We start from the raw sequence: 25,211 nt of genomic DNA on the forward strand, positions 1-25,211 counted from the left end.
AACAACAGATTAAATACATTTTGGCCAAGGGATCCATGGAATAAGTTTAAAGGGTGTAATACAAGACAATACAATGTAATATTAATCTAGAATGTATGTTCTTAACCCTGGGCAACATGGGCCTGGGAAGCTCACAGGGATATTGGTGTCCACACCCTATTACGCACTCAAAACTTGTAATCCTAAAATTAAAAATACAAATGTTTTTCATAATGGACTGTGATTTAAGGTTTAAATAAAACTGCAAAGTTTTCACAACTGCCTCATGGCAAAATGTGTAGAATTGCAGGAAATTTGCTTCAAAACTGAAATATGATCTCTCCGATGCCAAGAGGCGTGCCTTTTAAATGTTCCTTCCCGGGGCTCGAGACTTGGTTCATCAGGCCATGGACTGCCAAAGTCATGGTAAAGTCTTAGTAAAAATAATTTTGTGCACACAAAAAATATCTCACTCCAGTTTTGTTCTGATAATGAGGAGGTCCCTGATGAATTTGCTATCACAAAAGGGGTCCCTGGCCCCAAAACGTTTGAGAACCCCCGCCTTAAAGGAAAAGCTGCTCGGAGGTCGTGAAGCTGTCTGTCCGATAGGCTGACTGGGAGAGATAGGATCACCTGACTCATCCTCCAGTTGGCGCACACGCTCACAAACACACAGATGCATGCACACACACATGCACGCAGACAGAGACACACACCGCCCACCCACGCGGCCTGCGCCTTCACGGCCTGTTGTGTCCCAGAAAAACAGATCTCAAACACCCGGCTGACATACCATTAACCTGAGGATAAGCCAGATAGGGAGGAGGGGGAGGGAGGGGAGAATGGAAGAGGGAAGGGTAGAGAGACGGGGAAGCAAAGAGAAGGGTAGAGAGACGGGGAAGCAAAGAGAAAGGGTAGAGAGACGGGGAAGCAAAGAGAAAGGGTAGAGAGACGGGGAAGCAAAGAGAAGGGTAGAGAGACGGGGAAGCAAAGAGAAGGGTAGAGAGACGGGGAAGCAAAGAGAAAGGGTAGAGAGACGGGGAAGCAAAGAGAAGGGTAGAGAGACGGGGAAGCAAAGAGAAGGGTAGAGAGACGGGGAAGCAAAGAGAAGGGTAGAGAGACGGGGAAGCAAAGAGAAGGGTAGAGAGACGGGGAAGCAAAGAGGAAATGGTAGAGAGACGGGGAAGCAAAGAGAAGGGTAGAGAGATGGGGAAGCAAAGAGAAAGGGAGAGAGAGAAAAAGAGAGGGCAGGGTGGATAGAACGGGATCCAGCTTAAGCAGATAACGTAGAGAGCACTGAGGCAGACTAGGTATACTGGTAGCTAAAGTGGCTTCATCCCGAAACCAAACAGGAACTAGTGAGAAATGGGAAAGAGAGAGAGAACAAACACCCACTAGGCACAAACTGGTTGAATCAAGGTTGTTTCCACATAATTTCAACAACAACAAAAAGTGTGATCACGTTGAATCAATGTGGAAAACTGATTGGATTTGCAAAAAGTTATCAATGTACAGGAATTTCAGGATTTGGCGTATTTGTTTCACCCCCTCCAATGACATGGTTCAAAGTTCACGTTAGTTGACAACTCAATGAAGTGTACATGCAAAAAATGTAAGTTGAACTGACGTCTGTGCCCAGTGGGCACTCACCTGTGGAGTTAACTATCTTGTCCAGTAGGGGTCTTAGAGTGGGCGGGGCACTGTGAGGCAGCAGGTAGGTGAAAAAGAACCTGGAAATCAAAATCAACGCAGTTTCAAACACCACAGCCAAGATTCCTTAGACTCCAACAAATCCACCCCCACATTCTGAAATTGCATTTTTGTCCCCCCCCCCAAGTTTTATAAATGGAATGTGAAACAAAACGAGGCCCCGGTGTGCTTAAGGACCATGCAGACGCCTCAGAGCAGTCGGGTAGGCTGTTTAGAGTGTTTACCCGACTAGATAATTATTTTACTTTTATGCGCCCCTGACTCTCATACGATGACGTAACTAATTCAGGGGAGGCTGGTGGCCGCTAAAATCGGAGGAGGCAATCATTGTCATGGCTGAAATGCAATGAACCCAACCAATCCTCGGATTACTCCTTCCCCACCAGTCTTCGCTGAACTAATTGGATGATCCTCTAAAATGGCGGGGGTCTTGATTCTTCTGTCAAATGGCAAAAGCTTGCTCCTCACCTATAGGCGTTGTAGAGATTGCGCTTCTCGTTGATGCCCAGGCAGCGGCCTCTGCTGCAGGGAAGGGTGAAGTTGCGGGCGGGAAACTCCATGACGCAGTCTGAGGTGGAGGAGGGTGAGCAAGGGGCCTCCTCGGTGCTGGCGTCGTCCAGGTCGGTGACTTTGAGCTCCCCCGCCACCAAGACAAACTGGCGTGGTCTGAAGTCCAGCAGGGTGACAGAGCCTAGAGGAGAGTGGGCCAGGTAGTGGAGAAGACGTACCAGACTCAGACAGATCTACAGCAGAGAGAGGAGAGAGAGAGAAGTGATAAAGAGAGAGGTGGGAGAGAGAGAAATCAAACGTTAACACACATTTACATCACATCATTTACAACCCATTCAACTCCTCGTTTATGCAAGCAACTGCACTTTCTTTATGTGGCAATTCTCTAAATCCCTGAGAGGACCCTGTGTGTGTGTGTGTGTGTGTGTGTGTGTGTGTGTGTGTGTGTGTGTGTGTGTGTGTGTGTGTGTGTGTGTGTGTGTGTGTGTGTGTGTGTGTGTGTGTGTGTGTGTCCCTCTCATTGTGTGTGTCCAGGGGGCAAGGGTAAGGGCTGAGAGTAGCAGAGGACGTGTGAAAGGGGGACTTGAGACCTATAGAAGATATACTCTGAACCACACAGAGAGAGGGATTGAGACAGAGAGAGAGAAAAGAGGTGAAGAGGAGGAGCTGAACAGCTCATTTATTTTCGGGCAAGACAAAATCGTTTTTTAATGTACTGTGGATTATTAGTGAGTGGGAGAGGTCAGACTCAGAGCACTGAGGCGTGAAGGAAGTCTCTTTCTTACCCTAGTGAAGGAAGAGTAGTGCTGGAGGGATGCAATACTATGTCACACTGTGCTTAAATGCTGGGTCATAGTCCACATTTCAGTGTGGGTCCTTCCTTGTGTACAATGATGAGGCTAAAGCTGGAATTGAATCAGACTAGTCACAGGGTTGTTGCAGTGTCTTTGCTTACAAACTTCTCATAGTCTGTAATCAGATTTTTTTTAATGATTGATTTGATTGATAGTCATGGGGTTTTTTTAGAACCCAAAACTAATCTTGTTTGACCATGGTAAAAAGTGCTACTGTGTATTGTAAATTCTACTATTACGGGTTTGATTGAATTCAGCCATTAGTTCATAATAACCATACATGTAAATGAGCTGAAGGTTGACAGACTGCTGGGTGGGAGTGGTTGGTGAGGGAGGGGGAGGGACTAAGGGGGATATGGGTGTTTCTGTCTCACTGACAGGGGCTGCAGACCGAGGCCATCAAAGCCTTCATCAACGCTTACAGGAAATGGCTACAGACTTACGGTAAATGGAGCGTTTGAAATTCAGTGGGTTTACAGCGGGCCTCCCTAGAGTCTATTAATGTCTCATGCGAATTGCAAAGAAGCGTATTTTCTTCACTTTGCACTCCACATTTCAAGGGAAGGATCTTGGGTGAGAAGTGGGAAAGATACCTGACACTTATGTTGTGGGGAAACAAAGGAGCAACCAAAAACAGCACACACTGATGCCTCCACGAACACACACATCAAGATCCATAGACAGTATGTGGTGATACTCCAGTCAAATATTATTATTATATTAAAGCTGCAGTATCTAATTTTTGGGGGCGACCTGACCAAATTCACATAGAAAAGTCAGTTACAGATCTGTGTTTCTCATTGAAAGCAAAACTAAGAAGAGTTAGCTCTGTTCTATATGTGCTATTTCTAAGCTTCCCATTCCATTTCTATGCGTCTTTTACTTTCGGTTTTGTACACCAGCTTCAAACAGCTGAAAATACAAAATGTGGGGTTATTGAAAATATATTTCACAGCCGTTTAGATGGTACAATGATTCTCTACACTATAAATTGCTTGTTTTGTCACATAAATTGAAATGGGGCGAACTATTCAAATTTTTGAAACCAGGAAATGACGGAGCAATTTCTGCATATTGCACCTTTAAGTAAAAATATTTAAATGATCATCTCATTACATTTTTCTAACCTCATACTCTGATATTGCATTACGGTAAAATCGAGTTACACAGACAAAAAAACATATATTATTTAAATGCATAGTTTCTCTCAAAGGAAGATAAAGCCTTTTTCCAACTGAGCCTCAGATCCAGTGAGTGAACCGCAAAGACATTAAATTAACAGAGCCATTTGGAGAAAAGCACGATTTTTATGTGCAAATGAAAGTTATTTGAATGCTGTTGCTATCCTACTTACAAAAAGGAGCCAGCACTAGGAAGGAGTCTTAAAAAGCAGGTATTTCATGGTTGCTGTTTGAAAGGTAAAAGGGGGAATTTATTTCACTTTCCACACAGTGGCTTAGAAACCTTTCTGGCTATCATTCAAGGCCCAGGAAATCAGTGGAAAGTTACCTCGATTTATATACCAGAAGGCTGATGTATTTGATGTGTCTAACTACACTATGCACCTCCCCGAAGGAGACAGCTCTGACTTTGGTTAACCTTTTACTGCAGTGGACTAAATCACTGTCACACAGTGTTTCTTGGTAGTCTTAAACAAATCCACTTTGAAACAAAAGTATACACCTCACACACATGGTTATGGGCATAAAAAGAAGACACCTGTACAATGTCAGATATTGAGTTGAAATAGTTTTTTTTTTTAATTGCATCCCAATATTACACTTTATATACATCACAGAAGACTGAACTATAACAAAACCATTGACATAGAAACACTGGATTTTGGGCATTTAAAAAATATATATGTTTATTAATTATGAAACTATGAAATATATTAATAACATTCCACCCATGAGGCCACTGGGTCATTTGACTGCAGGAAAGGGATAAAGTTCGCCTCTCCTCTACAAATACAGTGTTGATTAAGGGATGAAACAAATAATGCTTTAGGAGGTCATAAACTAGTGTGATGACATGTAGATGGGCGTAGTGTGTAGTGTTATAAATGACAGTGATGACACATCCAAGGACGTGTTGAGCTGTGCATGTGTCAATGGTTACACTGGGAACTCTACAAATAACTCCCCCATGCCCAGGTCCCAATCCATCCTTAGCCCCTACACCCTAGTCCCTACACCCCAGGCACTTATTCAAATCTGAAAGGATTGGATAGATGTAAATGATATGGAAGCCCAAGACACTTAAGGAAGCCCAAGGCCTATCGGAGGGCAAGGTGAAGCTAATAACACATTTGTTGTATATCTATCCATTCTATGTTTTTGTATATCTATCCATTCCTTTCAGATCCATAAGTGCCTACAGCTATACGATTTGGATTTGGCAAACAATCTCAACTGAACTTTCCCGCCCCGTATTCATCACTATACTTTTCCGTTGAAGGACGTCTCTCAGTAGAAGAGCTGCCTGTCTCAGGGAATCTCCTCCAGTCTTGCCAGAGAGAAAGTCTTGAAAGAATACCTAGTAAGTTGTACAACTGAAAGAGAGCACTTGCTGGTGATTTCATGCACTGGAGCTCTTCCATCCTCTGTGTGGCAGGCGGGTGGACACTCCCAGGCCACAGGAAGCAATAGGGAATAATTAGAGTGTGGCGCTGTGGCGATAGTGATCAGCAGACCAGGCCCAGCAGCCCCAGTGGCCCAGTGGCACACAGGCCCATGCTGCTAAGCTAGGGAGGCAGGAAACTGGGCAGGCTCTGGAAATACCATCTGCTGTACCAGTAGTGTCCCTATAAACCAAGTCAAGCCAGCCAATGCTACAGCCAATTCCCTCTGCACTCAGACAGCCTGTAATGGGTTTGAGTCACAGGAGGCTCAGTAAGACCACTCATGCATGTGATCCACCCTCAGTCCCTCAGTAACCCCAACCAGCATTCAGCCTACTCTGCTGACTCAAACATGTTGCACTCTGTTCAGTGAGAGACAGAAAAGCACAAGAAGCGCACAAGAGAAGTGTTCATGTTAATGTGGCATTAGATGAAATACTGGTAGTGCTTTAAGTGAGGGTCTGTGTTTAAGTGAAGTGTGTGTGTGTGTGTGTGTGTGTGTGTGTGTGTGTGTGTGTGTGTGTGTGTGTGTGTGTGTGTGTGTGTACGTGCGCGTGTGTGCGCGTGTGTGCATTGTTAACACTCACCCTGAAGCGTTCCTCCCAGGAGGTCTGCAGTAGTTGGATCATCTCCAGAGGACTACCGAGCTCTGTAATGGCTGTCACTGTGTCCTGGATGTCATTGCTGTCCTGGTAGCAGTAACCATACAACTGGACGGGGACAAAGAGATACACTGGTTATTCATGTATACATACTGTACATGGTATAAATCTGAGCGGTCAAATGCAAACAATCTCTATCAGAGGATGACATTTGTGTATGTCAATTGCATGCATTCTGATTCTGAAAAGGCAATGACACATGAGATAGCTTTGGCACTGATGAATGTTTCTTTTGGTCGATTCCAGTTGTTTACTCTACTCTGTATTACCATGGCGACAGCCTCCTAGAGAATCTGGCTGGCCCTTTGCTTGCAGAAACATTTACATAAGATCATTTGTGCCCAGAAGAAGTCGTTTGAAATTAGGGGGCATGAAATTCAATCTAAATGCTAAGCAACCGACATCGCCGTCAACCATACCACCAAACCAAATCAAGGGGAAAACATTGACTATGCAAAACAGAGGAGGTGGCATTGCGTGTTGTTCTTTGGTTAATAAAATGCTTCACACGTGAATGATGTGAGAATGTAGCGTGTCGGGGAGTGAAGTCAAGGGTTCATACACCTGGAGTCCGACTAATGTTTGTTGGCAGTTTTGGTGCATCTGTGAAGAGCAATGTGAAGAGCGATGCAGAGACATTTATAGCAGTGGTGTGTGATAGGAAATGTGAGTTGCCCAGTGGGTGCCAACCCTGTGGGAGGAAAGGAAGGGCCTGTGGGCAAGGCTGGCAGAGTGCCCCCTCACCCCACTCATGGGTGCTGCACGAGAAATACATGGAGAAGACTTCACCCTTGCCTTCTTTGCACTCGCACTTGTCTTTTACTACCAGCACTAACTTTCCTGATAATGACTTTATTAAGGAAAAATGTACACTCTGACTGTGATATGTGGTTGTCTCATCCTAGCTCTCTTAAGATGAGTGTAAGTCGCTCTGGATAAGAGCGTCTGCTAAATGACGAATATGTCATGTAGATGTACACTTCCAGAGCTTTATTCAGGCCTCCAGGATAAGTCAGATTCAATATTTTCCCTGTGCAATGAGAATTGCAAGTTTGAACTGATAGTGTTGAGTTTTCTAGTTTTGTGGTCTCTTTTATTACTCTATAAATAGTGTTTTGTTGAGTACATTCATCCAAAGTGCATTTTTGCAGCAAAGATTTGCTATCTGAGATGAAATTCACATGAATGACTATTATCACCCTACTCCATCTCCCTCTGATTCAGAGGGGGTTGGGTTAAATGCGGAAGACACATTTCGGTTGAACCCATTCAGTTGTGCAGCTCCCTTCCCAGATCGTGTGCGCGCACCACATCTGCAGCCTGTGCTGAAGTTGTTGGTATCGTGCAGCAGAGGCTTTCTTATGCGAACATGACTGCATCTGGGCAGTGTTGTTCCTCCGTGGGAGATTAGATTCATCGGCACCTCCGCATGCCCTGAGTGAGACAGCAGCTGTTCGCATGCTGGGGCAGTGTTTGTGTTTACTCTGAATGTGGTGCCATTTTGTCTGACTGGAGTTCAGAGGTCACTCACCTCGGTGGTTTGCTAGAGTCTTTCTACTGAGAAAGGCATCACTGAAATATTTTAGGGAAATGTTGTTGTTTTTTTACTGATCTGTTGTGAGTTCAGGTTTTGATATGTCTCGGTTTTTTGCTGGAAGAAGAGATGTATCTATTTGCATTGTTGGACGGGTGTATATGGAGCATGACAGAGCGTGGCTTCCAGTGAAAAGGCTGAGAAGCTGTGAGGTGAGGTAAGTGTCAAAAGGCAGGTACGTTAGGAACAAAGCATGGTACGCCAATCCCCTGGCAGTTCTCCCCTTTCCTGGCCACAGGCAGGAGTGAGTCAGCATGGTATGCCAATCCCCTGGCAGTTCTCCCCTTTCCTGGCCACAGGCAGGAGTGAGTTAGCATGGTACGCCAATATCCTGGCAGTTCTCCCCTTTCCTGGCCACAGGCAGGAGTGAGTCAGCATGGCACGGCTCGGCATGGCCTCACCAGGAACAGAGAGAGGGGACCAAGGGCCAGGGCCACAAACACACACCAGCCCAAGGACCAGATACACTCACACAGGCCATACCCTGGGGTTTAACCCCATTGGCCAATTGGCTGTACACACAGGAAGTAAGTTGAAGGAAGGAAGTTCTCTCTGTTCTTACTAAACCGAATGTAGGGTAGTGGGAATGAACATTTCAACTGAGACAGTCGTATAGAGATATTATAGAGAAGTGAGAGATGAAGATGGACAAAGAGAAGGAATCCATGCAGGTTCTGCTGGAGGTGGGACTGGGTAGTGGTCAAAGTGAGACGTTTCAAGCAGCCAAGAGGGGGTGCTGCTGCTGGAACAGTTGCCCCGCTCGAGAAGCAGATGAAATAGTTGAGAACATATGCTATACGAGTCATAATATGCCAACACATCAGCGCTCCACAAAAGCATTTCTGTGTGGGACATTATTAATGTGTAAATAAACGCGGGGGCCGGCAGGGCAAGCCGAGCTGGCTGTTACCCCATTCACTACACTTTCTTTAACGAGGGCCTCCTGGTCCCTGATCAAACCGGCCCCGGGGCGGACATGTTTGTCCAGAGATGAAATCCCCAGCATCTGCCAGAGCCCAGAGCACACTGCTGCTATTCTGTTGGACAGGGTCACTGCAGGACTGAGTGTCAGGCAAACAAGAGTACCTCTATCATACGAACAGGATTCTCTCTGGATCTCTGCTATGGGCTGGTGGGGACATACTATAAGCCCAGGTCAGGTCGTAGGCCCAATAAAAAGGTAGAGATTTTAATTTCACTCACAAATCATGTAATATTTTGATTATTATTAATGTGGAATTCATCAAATCCATGTGTGAAGAGTATTCATGTAGAGTATACGGGTTTAACTTAGCGCTCCTGTGTGTGTGTGTGTGTGTGTGTGTGTGTGTGTGTGTGTGTGTGTGTGTGTGTGTGTGTGTGTGTGTGTGTGTGTGTGTGTGTGTGTGTGTGTGTGTGTGTATGTAAGCCTGTGTGTGTATTCTGTGTGTGTGTATCGCATGAAGTTAATGGTTGAATTTCTTATGCCTTGTTTTAATCAGAGACTTGGGCCAAGTGCCACTGGCAGAAAAACCTCTAATGTCATTTTTATTTTCCATGTGAATTGATCCTAGTACATTAAATGGATTTGAGACTTATAATGCATTAAATAAATGAGGGTGAAATTGTTAAAACCATACGTTAGGGTGCTTAAAGGGGTTTAAAAGTTTTGAGTTTCGATGATTAGACTCCGTTTATTACATTTTCCCCTTATATAATTTGCATGACTTCATATGGTTGAAAACACAGAGTTTGGGAGAAAGTGTTCGGGCAGCAAAGACGTATGACTGACTTAGTATGACTAAGTTGGGGACTGTACGCTATTTATAATGAGCGATACCGGAGAAAATCGGACCTCTGAAATGAAAATGGATGGCCCACCCTTCAGTAAAATATTTTTTTTATCTGACCATCCCTGAACGCTTAAAAAAAAAACATAATAGCAGAGAACATGCCTACCAATTACCCTCACTCCCAGGACAGACCAGAGACTTAGATATGCAGTTTTAGAAACTGTTCTTCGTTTTGTAAAAAGTAGCCAGAAGGTTGTGTATTCGCAGACCACCGCGGACAAGGGTAGGGGAGAAAAGATATCCATTAAAATAAAAGCACAGCATGAATCTATCAACTTATTTGCGCTGAGAAAAAAAAATCCTTTTATAAACGCATTTCATGCCATTTTAGGTCATTTTACATGATTGGAGGCAAGCAGAATCTTTTTTTATTCCACGACAGAGCATGACAACAAATGAGTGCATGCTGCAGCACCGGAGACGTTTTGATTTCTATACAGGCTATTGTTTAAAAAAGAGAATAGTCTAAGTTTGGAACAGTGTTGAAGTCGTCTGTAAACTGTAAAAAATGTTGCGCAACAGAAGCGTTTACAACTGAAATGTATCTGATCGTCAGTGGTTGTTTACTACAGCAGCCGCATATCATCAGGTAGACCGATATGCATTTGGGAAACTATCATTGTGTTGACTGTGATTAGGGCCCGCGAGTACAAGAGCAGCTGCTATGGTAACTGAATAAACTAGGCATGCATAGCTCACTGCATGATCCTCAAACCAATGACTGGCCAAACTCTTGTTTCTAAAGGGGATTTCAAAGGCACCGTAGAATGACTGTACAGCCTAAAAAGGCATTTTTCGTTTCATTATTATGTAATTCGAAGTAATTATGTTTTCAATTATATCACAAATGCGTCACAGTCGATTTCCTAAACGCCAGGATATAGCCTTGAAATAATAACAACATAGTCTAAATAATAAATGTTCATTCCTTCTTAGGCTACCTGGCTTGCTCCTGACTGATTTAGAGTTAGTGTGTTGTTTAATAGCCTGTTGAAATGTCGAACGTCAATTGATAAATCAAATCAAATCAAATTTTATTTGTCACATACACATGGTTAGCAGATGTTAATGCGAGTGTAGCGAAATGCTTGTGCTTCTAGTTCCGACAATGCAGTAATAACGAGCAAGTAATCTAACTAACAATTCCAAAAAAAACTACTGTCTTATACACAGTGTAAGGGGATAAAGAATATGTACATAAGGATATATGAATGAGTGATGGTACAGAGCAGCATAGGCAAGATACAGTAGATGATATCGAGTACAGTATATACATATGAGATAAGTATGTAAACCAAGTGGCATAGTTAAAGTGGCTAGTGATACATGTATTACATAAGGATGCAGTCGATGATATAGAGTACAGTATCAACGTATGCATATGAGATGAACAATGTAGGGTAAGTAACATTATATAAGGTAGCATTGTTTAAAGTGGCTAGTGATATATTTACATCATTTCCCATCAATTCCCATGATTAAAGTGGCTGGAGTAGAGTCAGTGTCATTGACAGTGTGTTGGCAGTAGCCACTCAATGTTAGTGGTGGCTGTTTAACAGTCTGATGGCCTTGAGATAGAAGCTGTTTTTCAGTCTCTCGGTCCCAGCTTTGATGCACCTGTACTGACCTCGCCTTCTGGATGACAGCGGGGTGAACAGGCAGTGGCTCGGGTGGTTGATGTCCTTGATGATCTTTATGGCCTTCCTGTAGCATCGGGTGGTGTAGGTGTCCTGGAGGGCAGGTAGTTTGCCCCCGGTGATGCGTTGTGCAGACCTCACTACCCTCTGGAGAGCCTTACGGTTGAGGGCGGTGCAGTTGCCATACCAGGCGGTGATACAGCCCGCCAGGATGCTCTCGATTGTGCATCTGTAGAAGTTTGTGAGTGCTTTTGGTGACAAGCCGAATTTCTTCAGCCTCCTGAGGTTGAAGAGGCGCTGCTGCGCCTTCCTCACGATGCTGTCTGTGTGAGTGGACCAATTCAGTTTGTCTGTGATGTGTATGCCGAGGAACTTAAAACTTGCTACCCTCTCCACTACTGTTCCATCGATGTGGATGGGGGGTGTTCCCTCTGCTGTTTCCTGAAGTCCACAATCATCTCCTTAGTTTTGTTGACGTTGAGTGTGAGGTTATTTTCCTGACACCACACTCCGAGGGCCCTCACCTCCTCCCTGTAGGCCGTCTCGTCGTTGTTGGTAATCAAGCCTACCACTGTTGTGTCGTCCGCAAACTTGATAATTGAGTTGGAGGCGTGCATGGCCACGCAGTCGTGGGTGAACAGGGAGTACAGGAGGGGGCTCAGAACGCACCCTTGTGGGGCCCCAGTGTTGAGGATCAGCGGGGAGGAGATGTTAGCGACAGATGATAGCGACAGAATCACACATTACTTCCAAAGCAAAGTTACATTTTTGTCTCCTCGGCTACAGAAGTTTGTAGTGCAGCTTCTGAATGTCATAGAGAGAAACCAAAGGTATCTCAAAATATATTCCCCAACATTGTATAGCTTGTTTCTAGTGTAAAGCATTGCGGACAAACACGTTGTTTTAGATTGCTGTATATAATCAGGTCCATTAAAAGCTTAAGCTAACAAGGGGTAGGCCTATGCTTTTAGCTATTTTTTTTAACAAAAGCCACAATACCCTCACATACCCCCTCAATTCAAGCCCTGGTTTTAATTTAGCAGACCTAGCTCTTCAGTGACACTGAGATATTTAAGGGGTGCATGGTGACTGAAGGAATTGTCTGACCAAATCTATGGATGGTAGACTATAATTTCATCTGTCAAAAAAGTAGGCCCACCTCTTATTTCTTGAATAGGAAGAAGTAGGCTCAACAATAAAGCCCTCTTCTTGTTAGAGGCCTAAAGTCAAATTAAGATGAAGACTGTTTAAATGAATTAGGCCTCCTCGAATTAGCCTACTTTCAGCACCCATGCGCTGTCTATTCCCGCGGCTGCCGCTTCATGTAAATGACTCGAATATGGCTTATTGTGAGTTCAACAATTCTAATAAATAGACTTCATTATGGGCTACGAAACATATTGTTTTTATTCAAATAAATTATAACAGTAACAAGTTTACATCCGGTCCTCCTTCTCATCTTCCGCGCTTTCCCTCTAAAAACTGAACAGGACATCGGTAGGCCTAGTCCACGCGCAGAGATATTGCAATTTGGTTAGGCAGCACAAAAGGGTTTACATCAGCAAGAGCAGGGCAGGCCAGGGCTCATGATTGTGAACGCCTATCCATTGCAGTGTGTAATGCAGAGTAATCTCCTTTCATATATACCATCCCAGCAGCGCCCAGCAGAGAATCAGGGATGAGGGGCATCGGGGGAAAACAAATCGAGATTCTACAATAAGCAAATCATTCTCAAAAACCGATCAATACAAATCAAATCAAATTGTATTTGTCACACGCGGCGCATACAACAGGCCTTACCGTGACATGCTTACTTACAAGCCCTTAACGAACAATGCAGTTTTAAGAAAATAAAAGTAACACGATAAAATAACAATAATGAAGCTAAATACAGGGGGTACCGGTACCGAGACAGGCTAGTCCAGGTCATTTGTACATGTAGGTAGGGGTAAAGTGACTGCATAGATAATAAACAGGGAGTTGCAGCAGTTGTAAAAACAAGGGGGGCACTCTGTGACTTGGGTGACTGGAGTCTTTGACATTTTTTTCGGCCCTCCTCTGACACCACCTAATATATAGGTCCTGGATGGCAGGAACCTTGGCCCCAGTGATGTACTGGGCCATATGCACTACCCTCTGTAGCGCCTTAAGGTCGCATTCCATACCAGGCGGTGATGCAACTCGGCAGGATCTTCTCGATGGTGCAACTGTAGAACTTTTTGAGGGTCTGGGGACCCGTGCCAAATCTTTTCAGTCTCCCGAGGGGGAAAAGGTGTTGTCGTGCCCTCTTCACAACTGTCTTGGTGTGTTTGGACCATGATAGTTTGTCGGTGATGTGGACATCAAGGAACTTGAAACTCCCGACCTGCTCCACTACAGCCACGTCGATGTGAATGGGGGCATGTTCAGTCCTCCTTTTCCTGTAGTCCACGATAATCTCCTTTGTCTTGCTGACATTGAGGGAGAGGTTGTTGTCCTGGCACCAAACTGACAGGTCTCTGACCTCCTCCTTATAGGCTGTCTCATCATTGTCGGTGATCAGGCCCACAACTGTTGTGTCGTCAGCAAACTTAATGATGGTCAGTGGTGGAAAAAGTACCCAATTGTCATACTTGAGTAAAAGTAAAGATACTTTAATAGAAAATGACTCAAGTAAAAGTGAAAGTCAGCCAGTAAAATACTACTTCAGTAAAAGTATAAAAGTATTTGATTTTAAATATACTTAAGTATCAAAAATAAAATTACAAGTATAAATTATTTACAATTCCTTATATTAAGCATACTAGACAGCACCATTTTTTTTACGTATAGCCAGGGGAATACTCCAACACTAAGACGTCATTTACAAACAAATCATGTGTTTAGTGAGTCACCCAAATCAGAGGCAGTGGGGATGACCAAGGATGTTTTCTTGAGAAGTGTGTGAATTGGACCATTTTCCTGTCCTGCTAAGCATTCCAAATGTACCGAGTGCTTTTGGGTGACAGGGAAAATTTATGGAGTAAAAAGTACATAATTTTCTTTAGGAATGTAGTGAAGTAAAAGTAAAAGTTGGCAAAAATATAAATAGTAAAGTACAGATACCACAAAAAACTACTTAAGTAGTGCTTTAAAGTATTTTGACTTAAGTACTTAACACCATAGATGATGGTGTTGGAGTTGTGCTTGTCCACACAGTCATGGGTGAACAAGGAGTACAGGAGGGGACTATGGTGTTTTGAACGCTGAGCTGTAGTCAATGAACAGCCATCTCACTTAGGTGTTCATTTTGTCCAGGTGGGAAAGGGCAGTGTGGAGTGTGATTGGGATTGCGTCATCTGTGGATCTGTTGGGGCAGTATGCGAATTGGAGTGAGTCTAGGGTTTCTGGGATGACAGATTTCAAAGCCTTTTAAAGTACTTCATGGCTACCGACGTGAGTGCTATGGGGCAGTAATCATTTAGGCAGGTTACCTTCGCTTCCTTGGGCACAGGTACTATGGGGGTCTGCTTGAAGCATGTAGGTATTACAGACTCGGTCAGGGAGAGGTTGAAAATGTCAGTCAAGACACTTGCCAGTTGTTCTGAGTACACATCCTGGTAATCCGTCTGGCCTCGCGGCCTTGTAAATGTTGACCTGTTTAAAGGTCTTGCTTACATTGGCTATGGAGAGTGGAATCACACAGTCGTCCAGAACAGCTGGTGCTCTAATGCATGCTTCAGTGTTGCTTGCCTCGAAGCGAGCTCAAAAGGCATTTAGCCCATCTGGTAGGCTCGTGTCACTGGGCAGCTCGTGGCTGGGTTTCGTGGCTGGGTTTTCCTTTGTAGTCTGTAATAGTTTGCAAGCCCTGCCATATCCAACGAGCGTCAGAGTCAGTGTAGTAGGATTCAATCTTAGTCCTGTATTGGCTCTTTGCCTGTTTGATGGTTCGTCTGAGGGCATAGAGGGATTTCTTATAAGCGTCCAGATTAGTGTCCCGCTCCTTGAAAGCGGCAGCTCTAGCCTTTAGCTCGGTGCAGATGTTGCCTGTAATCCATGGCTTCTGGTTAGGATATGTACGTACGGTCACTGTAGGGACGACGTCGTCAACGCACTTATTGATGAAGCCGGTGACTGAGGGGATATACTCCTTGTTGTATGCATCTCTGTGTGTGAAGTAAAGGTAAAACTGATTTAAGTTTGCCTGCATAAAAGTCCCCGGCCACTAGGAGCGCCGCTTCTGGATGAGCATTTTCTTGTTTGTTTATGGCCTCATACAGCTTGTTGAGTGCGGTCTCAAATTACATGACCCTCCCCTGGACTAAATAAAAAAAATACAAAATCCCCCCCCTGACTGAAATTGAAAAATCATGACCCTCCCCCCATTTTCCTCCGGGTAACAATTGTATACATTTCGACCGCTCCCTTTGCGCTCTTTTGATGACTGTAAAATGGGCAGAAATATGTTTTTGGTGCCTTTATCTCAGTTAAATATAGAGAAGGCAGCATATTGAAATATGAACACGTTTGATGAGTTAGAACTGTCAACAACTTGTTTTCTCCAGCCGTTCAGTAAAATAAGCAACATTTCAAACGGTGTCAGGGAAGGAGAGAGAGGGAGATGACAGAGAGGGCTGCACACATGAGGCGTTTTGCAGAAAGAATTGACTCCAATACTCTGGAGTTATCTTCATCTTCTCATGTCCTCTTTAAACACGTCTAATGGTTTCTTTAGGCAGAAATCAATACCTGAACTTCAGATTACCAGTTAACAGGAGCTGAAGATGTTCTCAGGGGGAAATGAAGGGAATAAGTTACAGAGCTTTAACTAATGCAAATGATGTGGGAGACTCGCTGGCCCTATCAAATAGTGTTCCACACAAATTGATCGTCATCTGATCAAATCATTTTTCATGTGTCTGTTTTAAGACTGGGGAGATATCCATAGATATTCTGTGAGCACTTCTAAACGTATCTTATCGTTCCTTTACTTCAACTATTAAGTTTGAAGGGATGACATGTATGGATTGCATATTCTTTGAAAGTTTCAGAACAGGAAGAGAAGCCGAAATGGCTTGTGTTTATGTGGTGAGGGTGTAGGGGTCTTGGGGGAACCCTGCTCTCCCTGCAGAGTGTGGGGGCTGCAGGTCTGTTGAGCCCCAGCAGACCCAGACCCACAGCAGGGGTTGATCAGAAACAGGAATGAGGGCTGAGAGAGGTATTGCAGGCATTGGACCACATTTGTGTGGCGTTCCATCCCCCAGCTTCCTTCCCGTGGAAGTCGGAGGTTAAAGTGTTAACCCTGGCTTAATTGCAACTCTGTCTCCAGCTCACGCCCCCTCTGCACTCCCCCACCCCCTCATCCTCAAACTGACCCCAGGGCCTCTGTGGCCCGGGACACCCAGCTTTCACATTAACACAACCTGGTTACTGATTCCCCAACTAATGGAGGAGATCTACAGAGCAGGCCCTGGGGGAGAGAGGGAGAGGTTGACAGAATGACACGCTCATGTAAATATAATCCAACGACATGGCCAGAAACAGGCCCAGACCCCTGCAGCAGCCCAAAGCTCCCACCACTCTCAGATCATCTGTATCCACCATACCCACATGCAAGTGTGCGTACGCTGACACACACACACACAATTTCTCTGAAGGATAACCCTTACCCTTCCACCTCCCTCTCCTCCTCCTTCCCTCCCTCACCCTACACACACTCAGGCAGGCAGGCCGACAGCCCCTCTCGTTATCTTACTCTCTGATCAGCTCAAATTCATCTTGTTCACACTCGCTCTAACATGGACGAGGGGAAAGAAAGGCGGTCCGCGCCTGCCACGCGTGCTGGTGTGAAAAGACGTGTCCACAATCCACATCCAACTACACCGCCCAGTCAGTCACCTACCCCTTCTCTCCTCTCCCAAGGAGCGTCCCCCATCTACCCTGGACAAGCAGTATCAGTCAACATGGCTATTGACACCACAAGTGTGCTGAGTTAGGAGAACAGAGATGAACTGCTTTGGTTTCTACCTCTGATCCCATCTGTGGTAGTTTAAGGGGTGTGAGTCCAATAAGATCCCACCATCTCTAGTGAGAGAAAGCATGGGCCTCTGTCTCTCCTCTCATAGTGAGGGACTGGCCAGAGGCAGACACTAACCAGACAGTGTGTTGGAGACTGTTTTGCTCAGACGGAGCCAGACTTCATCACTCTAACAGGATGTGTTGGATCGGCGGAGCGGGACATGAATTGCTCTTTGTGACATTAAAACACTCTAAATAACGGTTAAAAATATTGTTATACAGACAGATTTCAAGTTGCGATTCTAGTAAGTCAAGTTAATGTGGACCGAGGTCGGCTAAAAATAAACATTCCTTTTTTCGAAGTGAGATGCCACTGTAATTCAGTTTTAAAGTTAATATATTGTTCATTTGTACAGGTAGTGGAGCATGTCAATAGAATTTACCAGAAGTCATTCAGGCATTATTTCCTGGTGCACAAAAAAAGGGCCTGGATTAGCCTTAAGGCCAGTGTGCTGTTTAAAATTCCTTGCATATTCCTCATGTTCATAGAGGGATGAACAATTAATAATCGTTTCCCTATGATTTGAAAGAGACATCTCAAACCCTTTTTAGTTTATGTTAACATGTTCTAAAGCTATTCCAGTAATCCTTCAATATATCTTCCATGCCAGAAAATTAATTTTGTTATTTTTTTAATGTTTATCCTGAAATAAATAATATTGCTATTATTTGCTTATGACAACGATGAGAGAGTGGGATAAAGCCAAAGTCCACTTTCCAGTCACGCAATGCTAGCGTGTACACGTGTGTGTAGAACTACGTGTTTATATATATGCCTGCGCACGTGTGTGTGTGTGTGTGTGTGTGTGTGTGTGTGTGTGTGTGTGTGTGTGTGTGTGTGTGTGTGTATGTGTATGTGTGTGTGTGTGTGTGTGTGTGTGTGTGTGTGTGTGTGTGTGTGTGTGTGTGTGTGTGTGTGTGTGTGTGTGCGTGCATTGCAGCATGATGGACAGAAAAGTCTGAGTGGACAGAGGGCATATGTGTCACCTTTGACCCTGACCGAGTCCACTCCCACACAAACCAAGACTCCAGTATCACAGTCAATATCAATGTAAATATATACCTAGAAAGTACACTATCACAACATGGACTTGTACGACAGCGGTGAGAGATGGGCCGCTGCTATTGGCTCTGCTCCCCCTTGACTCCACAATGGAACTTATATAAAGAAAATAACTTCCCATCAATGAACAAACCAAGTAAAAGTAGAAGACACAGGGATGTGTAATAACGTAGAAGAAAAACAGCCCATGTAAAACTCGTGCTCTTTTTAATGCTGTTGTCAAAAAATGATCTCTGGTTATAGTGGTCATCAAGTTTTGATGAGAGTTTTGATAGAGTTCATATTTTGAAATATCCCAAATATTTCATGCAAATCAAATGACACATTCAGTTATTGCAACAAGTGTTTTGTTGTTGTTTTTTAAATGTAACTAGGCAAGTCAGTTAAGAACAAATTCTTATTTATAATGATGGCCTACACCGGCCAAACCCAGATGATGCTGGGCCAATTGTGCACCACCCTATGGGACTCCCAATCACAGCCAGTTGCGATACAGCCTGGATTCAAACCAGGGTGTCTGTAGTGATGCCCCTAGCACTGAGAAGCAGTGCCTTAAACCCGTGTGCCATTCGGGAGCCCAAGTTCAAATATGTATTATGCCTTACTAAAGTCTATACATTTTATGTTCATTATCATCTTGGTTTTATATTTTCATTTGGTATTTTAATTCAATATTAATGTAGGTTTAACATTGTTTGACAATTATATGTCCTTTGCAGTACTACACATGAGAGAGTGATATTTCTTTATAAATCTTGATAAGAATGTAAGCTACATGTAAAGCTTCAAAAAGGGTAAATAACTTGATTATTGCCAAATATTCTCTTATATCCTCGGTCATCAAACATTATTATCTTCAAATTGTTCTCCATTCACCAATGCACAAAAAAAAATGTAAAGGCTGATAGAATTTATTCAAAGTAAGTGTGACACGTTTCGTTTTCTCAATGTTTAAACAGATACCTTCCCATTCCAATGTGCAAACCAAATACTGATGTGTAGAAATTCGGATCAAAAGGTCACAGACGTATAATATTGTCCAGAAAATGATTTTAGGGAGTATAATTGATTACATTTGCACCACGCTGTACATAGATTTTTCTATTGTGTTATTGACTGTACGTTTGAATATCCCATGTGTTGTTGTTTTTGTCGCACTGCTTTGCTTGATCTTAGCCATGTCGCAGTTGTAAATGAGAACATGTTCTCAACTGGCCTACATGGTTAAATAAATGTGAAATAAAAAAATAAAAAAAATAAAAACGTATTGTATTTTAATAAATGTTCTGTATAGACTATTTGGCGGCTGTCTTGGTTCCTTTGTACCGTCCTAAAAACAGTATAGGCCTGTGTGTGTGTGAAAACATACCACTTTTTACTTGGTTAAAGTGCAACACTATTTCTTACCTTGAATTAACCCATATTTATTAAGTTATAATAACTATCCTAAACTTTATTTCAGAACATAAAGGCACGTCTTTCACTTGTTTGGTGGCTACTTATCTATCCATTCAGTAAAAGCTGCATTGAAGGCAGGAAGTTCCCTCAACAACATCGTTTGGATATTTTAATTGGGCCTCATGCGGTGCATATTACAAGCACTAATTTAGGCTCATACTGTAGCCTAGAAATGACACTGTAACCAGTACTTCAAGGCCCTATATTTTTTATCTAGTATTAGCAAAATATGTGAAATATTAGAAGAACATTTATCAAATATATGCCCTATAGGCTATTGAAAAATTGGACATTCGTGAGTATAAAGGCTTTCAAATGACATGTTCTAGAGATACTTGTACAGGCATAACTATTTGTAGACCTGTATTGTAGGCTTAGATGAATTATAAATGATTCGTGTGGATATTGATAAGGTCATTTGGCCGACTTATCTCGGTTTGAATTGTAAAATCGTCCTTTACGCATTTATTTAGAATATGTGGTAAAACGTTGCCTGGCGCTTCTTGAAAATACACAAAAAGACAAGCTTTTATATAATTACAGAAGTTAAAAGGCCTTCTTTCTTGTTTACAGAACTTGTCTAAATGCAAATAAATACGAGGTAGAATGCGACAAAACCTTGGGCATCTCACCGGCTGGTGCGCCATGCAGAGCCAGCAATCTGCTGATCGGAATTAATCCACAGGGTAACAATGGAGCGATGGCCCTCATTCAACTATTTAGCCTCTAAACGCACAACACATCATCCAAATAGCACTATTAAATAATAGGCCAATCATGCACTTATTTCATGCTGACTATTTTGTTTTGACTGCACGCAACATGAATTGATTTGTCAAGGAATCTCGTGGAAGTGGAATACACACCAGTGCTCCAAGTGTTCAACCCATGTGTCACTTTTGAAACGCTGAGAGTGAAGTTTCACACCTATGGTTATTCAGTCATTAGGGAAAGAATGATTCATGGTTTGGCTGTTGGTATAAGACAAAATGGCTATTAACCGTAACTTCGATATGTATAACAAGCGCAAATTGGGTTAAATTTGAAGTCAAACTGAAATTATTTATAAGGCCACTGCTACTGTTAGTTATAATGACGTTATAATTAAATTAATGGATGTCAGATAAATATCCTGTCGTTCTTGGTCTGTAGGCAACATAAAACATATAGGTTGCATCTTAAATGTGTATGGAATAGGCCTATAGCTAAATAAGTAATTGTGCTAATCATTTACAGAAATAGGCTAAAACAGATTTAGAACATTACAATTTTGAAATCATTCATCACCAATTTGTTAGCTAGCCTACATATATATATTACCTTTAGAATGTTGGGGTGCTGTAGCCTTTCCATTAGCGTCATTTCTTTCACTATTTTGAAGGACGCCAGTCTGTAGCAGTCTCCAGGTGAACCATATTTCTTTACGCAATTTTCCATATCGTGTCCCCCGAAATCCACCGATTTCAGAGCCACGGACAAGCTGTTGTTGAGAGCCGCCTTGTAGACAGCCTTTGTGTAGCCTGAGCCGAGGTACTGAATATTGGTCACGTTGTCTATGCTGCTGCAGTCAAGCATCGGTGTACTGTTAATGCTCCTCGAATTCATAGTTAAATCTTTCCGTGATTTTGTTTGCATGTATGTGGAAGATGAAAGCCGATTTTGAAAATGCGTCTGTTGATTATCGGTTCGCTCAATGACTTTGATAGGGTCCCAATTGTCCCCTGGCTCTGAATCCATGAGCCTCCTTCTCTCCAGCGGGCGGACGGGGTCCCCGGTCCCAGACCCATGTCCTTGGCGCCGACGGTACCGCACAACCTCATCGAATCTCTCTCGTATCTGCAGTAATAAGTCCGGGTGATGCCTGCTTCCCGCGGCGTTTTTACTATTGGACTCCGCCACAGCTTTAGTGCCTGACTCGCCGACGTGAAGCTGTGAATCGCCTGTAACCCGCTGCTGTTTTTTGTGGTAGTACCGATGTACTCTATTATCGTGGTTCTGATGGTGCTCGAACCCTGGTATGTACAGCAAATTCATTAGCGTACCGAGGAAGAAAGAGAGGCAGAAGCCTGCTGCAACCACAATCTTTCTTCGCTTCATTGTGATCAGTTGTATTAATAGCATAAAATATATTTGTCCGTCTTCGGCTCCAGCACCCGCCTAAGTGTCTACCACCTCTGCAGCGGTGCCCGGCGTTCAAGGTTCGTGCGCGACAGAACTTAATGGTATTCCGATGCCGAATGCGCTATGATCACGTCTTCATCTTGAATTATATGATTTATGCAGCCACACAGGTTTAAGATCCTCCCCATATAAGGTTGACCATGGTGACACTTGCCTTCACACACTGCAAAACCCACCACTTCTGTAGCCTATGAGCGCATCAGGCAGGGGTCCTCTAGCCTACTAGAAGCCCCCTGAGCGACTAAACAGCCGTGACGCCACTGTGATTGACAGCATACGTAGGTCATGCATCTGTGAGCACTGTAGTTTTCAGGAAGTCCATTTCCCATTAAGGTACGTTGAACATATAAAATCTTAAAACCACACTACCCATGGTGCAATGTAAAAATCCAGACAATTCCAGCAAACCAGCAGCTGTGGAACAGTGTTTGAGGTTTCTTAGAACTGCCGTTTCGAGTAGACCTAATGGCACGCGCAAAATCTGCCCACTGACGTTAGTGATGAAAGCGCATGAGTTGATGGACATTAATTATAATATCTACTATCTAATGTGTTATTTTATTTCAAATTTTGAATGGCCAGGCTTATATGTGTTTTAAATATAGCCTTATTTGAATGTTTGCAAAACCTTTCTAATAGGCCTATACGCCTTAATATGCCAATTGGTTATGTCATCCGGATTATGAATTATTACCATTGCGCATAGTAACATTATGTAGCCTAGCCTATATCCAGTAGATTTTCTGCTGATGGTCTATACACAACATGGAAAGTAGGCTAAATTGAAATGTTTCCAACGAATAATGAACATTGCGCTATGAGACAACTGTGCATACGCATAAGAACGCTTCATGCTTTCAGCAAGTAGGGTATTCCATTTAGCTAACGCTTTTGGATTGCTTTAAATCTTCCACCTCTGTTTTAAATTGGTTGAGAAGTCCAGACTCCTTGCAGGCTGAAGCTCTGCTGGCCCCTCTGTTACTTGGAAAGAAAAATGTGTATAATTATGTCTCTGGGGTCGGAGAAGTAAAACTCTAAATTAAAAGCAGACATTACGAAAAAGGGTGTATAAATAATCAAATAATAGGCTCCAGTACGGCTTTGTTAAACTCGGCCGAGATAAGCATTCCTTGACTGGAATCTCATGTTAGCCGGCACCCCGTCCCCCCAAATAAATCCCGTCGTGTTTATCTGCTGTAAATATACTATAGCAGTGCCAGCGACGTTTAAAAAATGAGCCACCACGACCCCTTTTAAGTGGGCCCAAACAGAGTTCACCACGGGGTCTCGCTCTCTATTGTGGTAGGCTAAATGATGATGAACTTTAAAATAATGTTATTAATGCTCTCATTGTTTATCGGATTACTTTAATAATGACACATTAGTTATTTCTGGAGCAGCTGAGGCAAGACCAAGCGGCCTCTATACCTTCATTAGGCCAACAAACCAGAAGGATGACGTGGGGAGCCCGGCCTGAGCCCTGCTTGAGATCCGGATAGTGTAGACCTGAATGCTAGTGACATGGCTATCCATCAAACCGACATTACCATGTAGTTAGCAACTAATTAACAAATACAATCAACCTGGAAACTGAACAAACAAAGCGGAGACAGCGGGGCGCAGCCGCACAACGGCCTGGGGTCGAGGGGCCAGACGCAGGGAGAATTTGTACAAGAGGCGCGTCCACTCTTTTTATAGCTTTGGTAACATTTTTTAAAAGGTCAAAGTAGTGTAAATATAATTATATTATATTAGTCCTATATTATATTGTACTATTTGGAACCATTTTATTGGCCCTTTTTTGACAGGAAGGATAATTTGGGATGGAACTGCTTTGGAGCTGAAGCATTTCAGTAGCCTAACTATAGCCTACCTCTCGCGCTGAAATGGCCGCTATATCCCGCACCAACTGTTATCATATCTGCCACTTTGAGACTGTTTAATGTCCACACATTTGACAAGTGGCAAGAGGGATGTGGAGAAGCTTAGCTCCATCTCCTGGACAACAGTCTTTGATGGTGATGATTATAAATTGTGACAATAATAATAATTTATAATTATTATCCGATAATTAACCGTTTGTGTATTTGGCGGTTATTTTTCTTTCATTTTTATGCACGATGATTGGATTCAATCATTGTTATCTCTGCATATTAATGGACATTAGAGTTGATTGTCCGTCATTATATAGTCCAATAAACATCCGAATGATTGACTACACTTATCTTGCCCTATTTAGCAAGTCATCTATACATTGTGGTGTAAATTACATAATATAAATATTTAGGGTACTTTTGCAATCCAACTGTCAAGAAGTTTTGACAGGATAGCCTAACCCAAAACGTAGAATTAATTATTTGGCTGCATTTAACAGTAACAGAAGTGATGTGTAAGAAAACGGTATTTGCCTCGTCAGTGGTGCAACTGTTGCTTTAATTTCCGATTTCTTACTGTGAGTGGAGTGGTCATTTGCATGGCCTAGTTTGGGGCGGACAGCTCTGCGGGAGGGGAGGCTCAATGCGCCTCGGGGGAGCTAACACGCATTAATCCCACTTAAATAACTTCATTTTCTCTAGGATTATTAGGGACAATAGGCAAACAGTGTATTCTAACCACTGTGCTGGGGCCTTTCCATTTGACCAGCCGTTTACATGGAGAATCCGGGAGTGGCAGTTGGCTGGCTCGCGGGTAACGGATTAGCCCGCTGCAGCGCAGGAATGTTACATTTGCTGTGCCTTTGTGATTGGCTCAACCTACGGCGGTATACGACTGAACAAATCCTTTTACACTTCTATTTTCTGAGGGGAATAATTATATGCCTTTGTTACTGTAAACCACACATGAATTAAAATGGGGGCGTAGGTTGGCCATTCATTGGCAATGTGCGCTTTAGTAGGCCAAATACATTATGTCACCCGAATTAATGACGTGTCAATTAATCAAGTTTGAGCTGAAAGTATTTATCGCAATTTGCAACCTGCAGAAGTGAATGCCATGGAGAGAAGGTCTCAATATAGAAGTTGTAAACTTGTGCATCCATTTTATTGCAAGGACCAAAAGGCTCAAAAGAAA

The 25,211-nt window shown here is 43.2% G+C and overlaps 1 protein-coding gene across 1 annotated transcript in view; it reads right to left on the reverse strand.

Annotated features, from left to right (window-relative positions):
* pkdcca (protein kinase domain containing, cytoplasmic a) overlaps positions 1 to 22,327 on the reverse strand; it is a 35,866-nt gene extending 13,539 nt beyond the window's left edge. Inside the window, exons 1-4 of the mRNA XM_042323505.1 lie at positions 21,279 to 22,327; positions 6,264 to 6,386; positions 2,158 to 2,432; positions 1,630 to 1,709 (exon numbers count right to left, since the gene is read on the reverse strand). Coding sequence (XP_042179439.1) covers positions 1,630 to 1,709; positions 2,158 to 2,432; positions 6,264 to 6,386; positions 21,279 to 22,079 — 1,279 coding nt within the window. The 5' untranslated portion in view covers positions 22,080 to 22,327. The remainder of the gene's footprint in view (positions 1 to 1,629; positions 1,710 to 2,157; positions 2,433 to 6,263; positions 6,387 to 21,278) is intronic.
* Positions 22,328 to 25,211: the final 2,884 nt, after the last annotated feature.

Source organism: Oncorhynchus tshawytscha, linkage group LG06 (assembly GCF_018296145.1).
Source record: "Oncorhynchus tshawytscha isolate Ot180627B linkage group LG06, Otsh_v2.0, whole genome shotgun sequence".
NCBI lineage: Eukaryota > Metazoa > Chordata > Actinopteri > Salmoniformes > Salmonidae > Oncorhynchus > Oncorhynchus tshawytscha.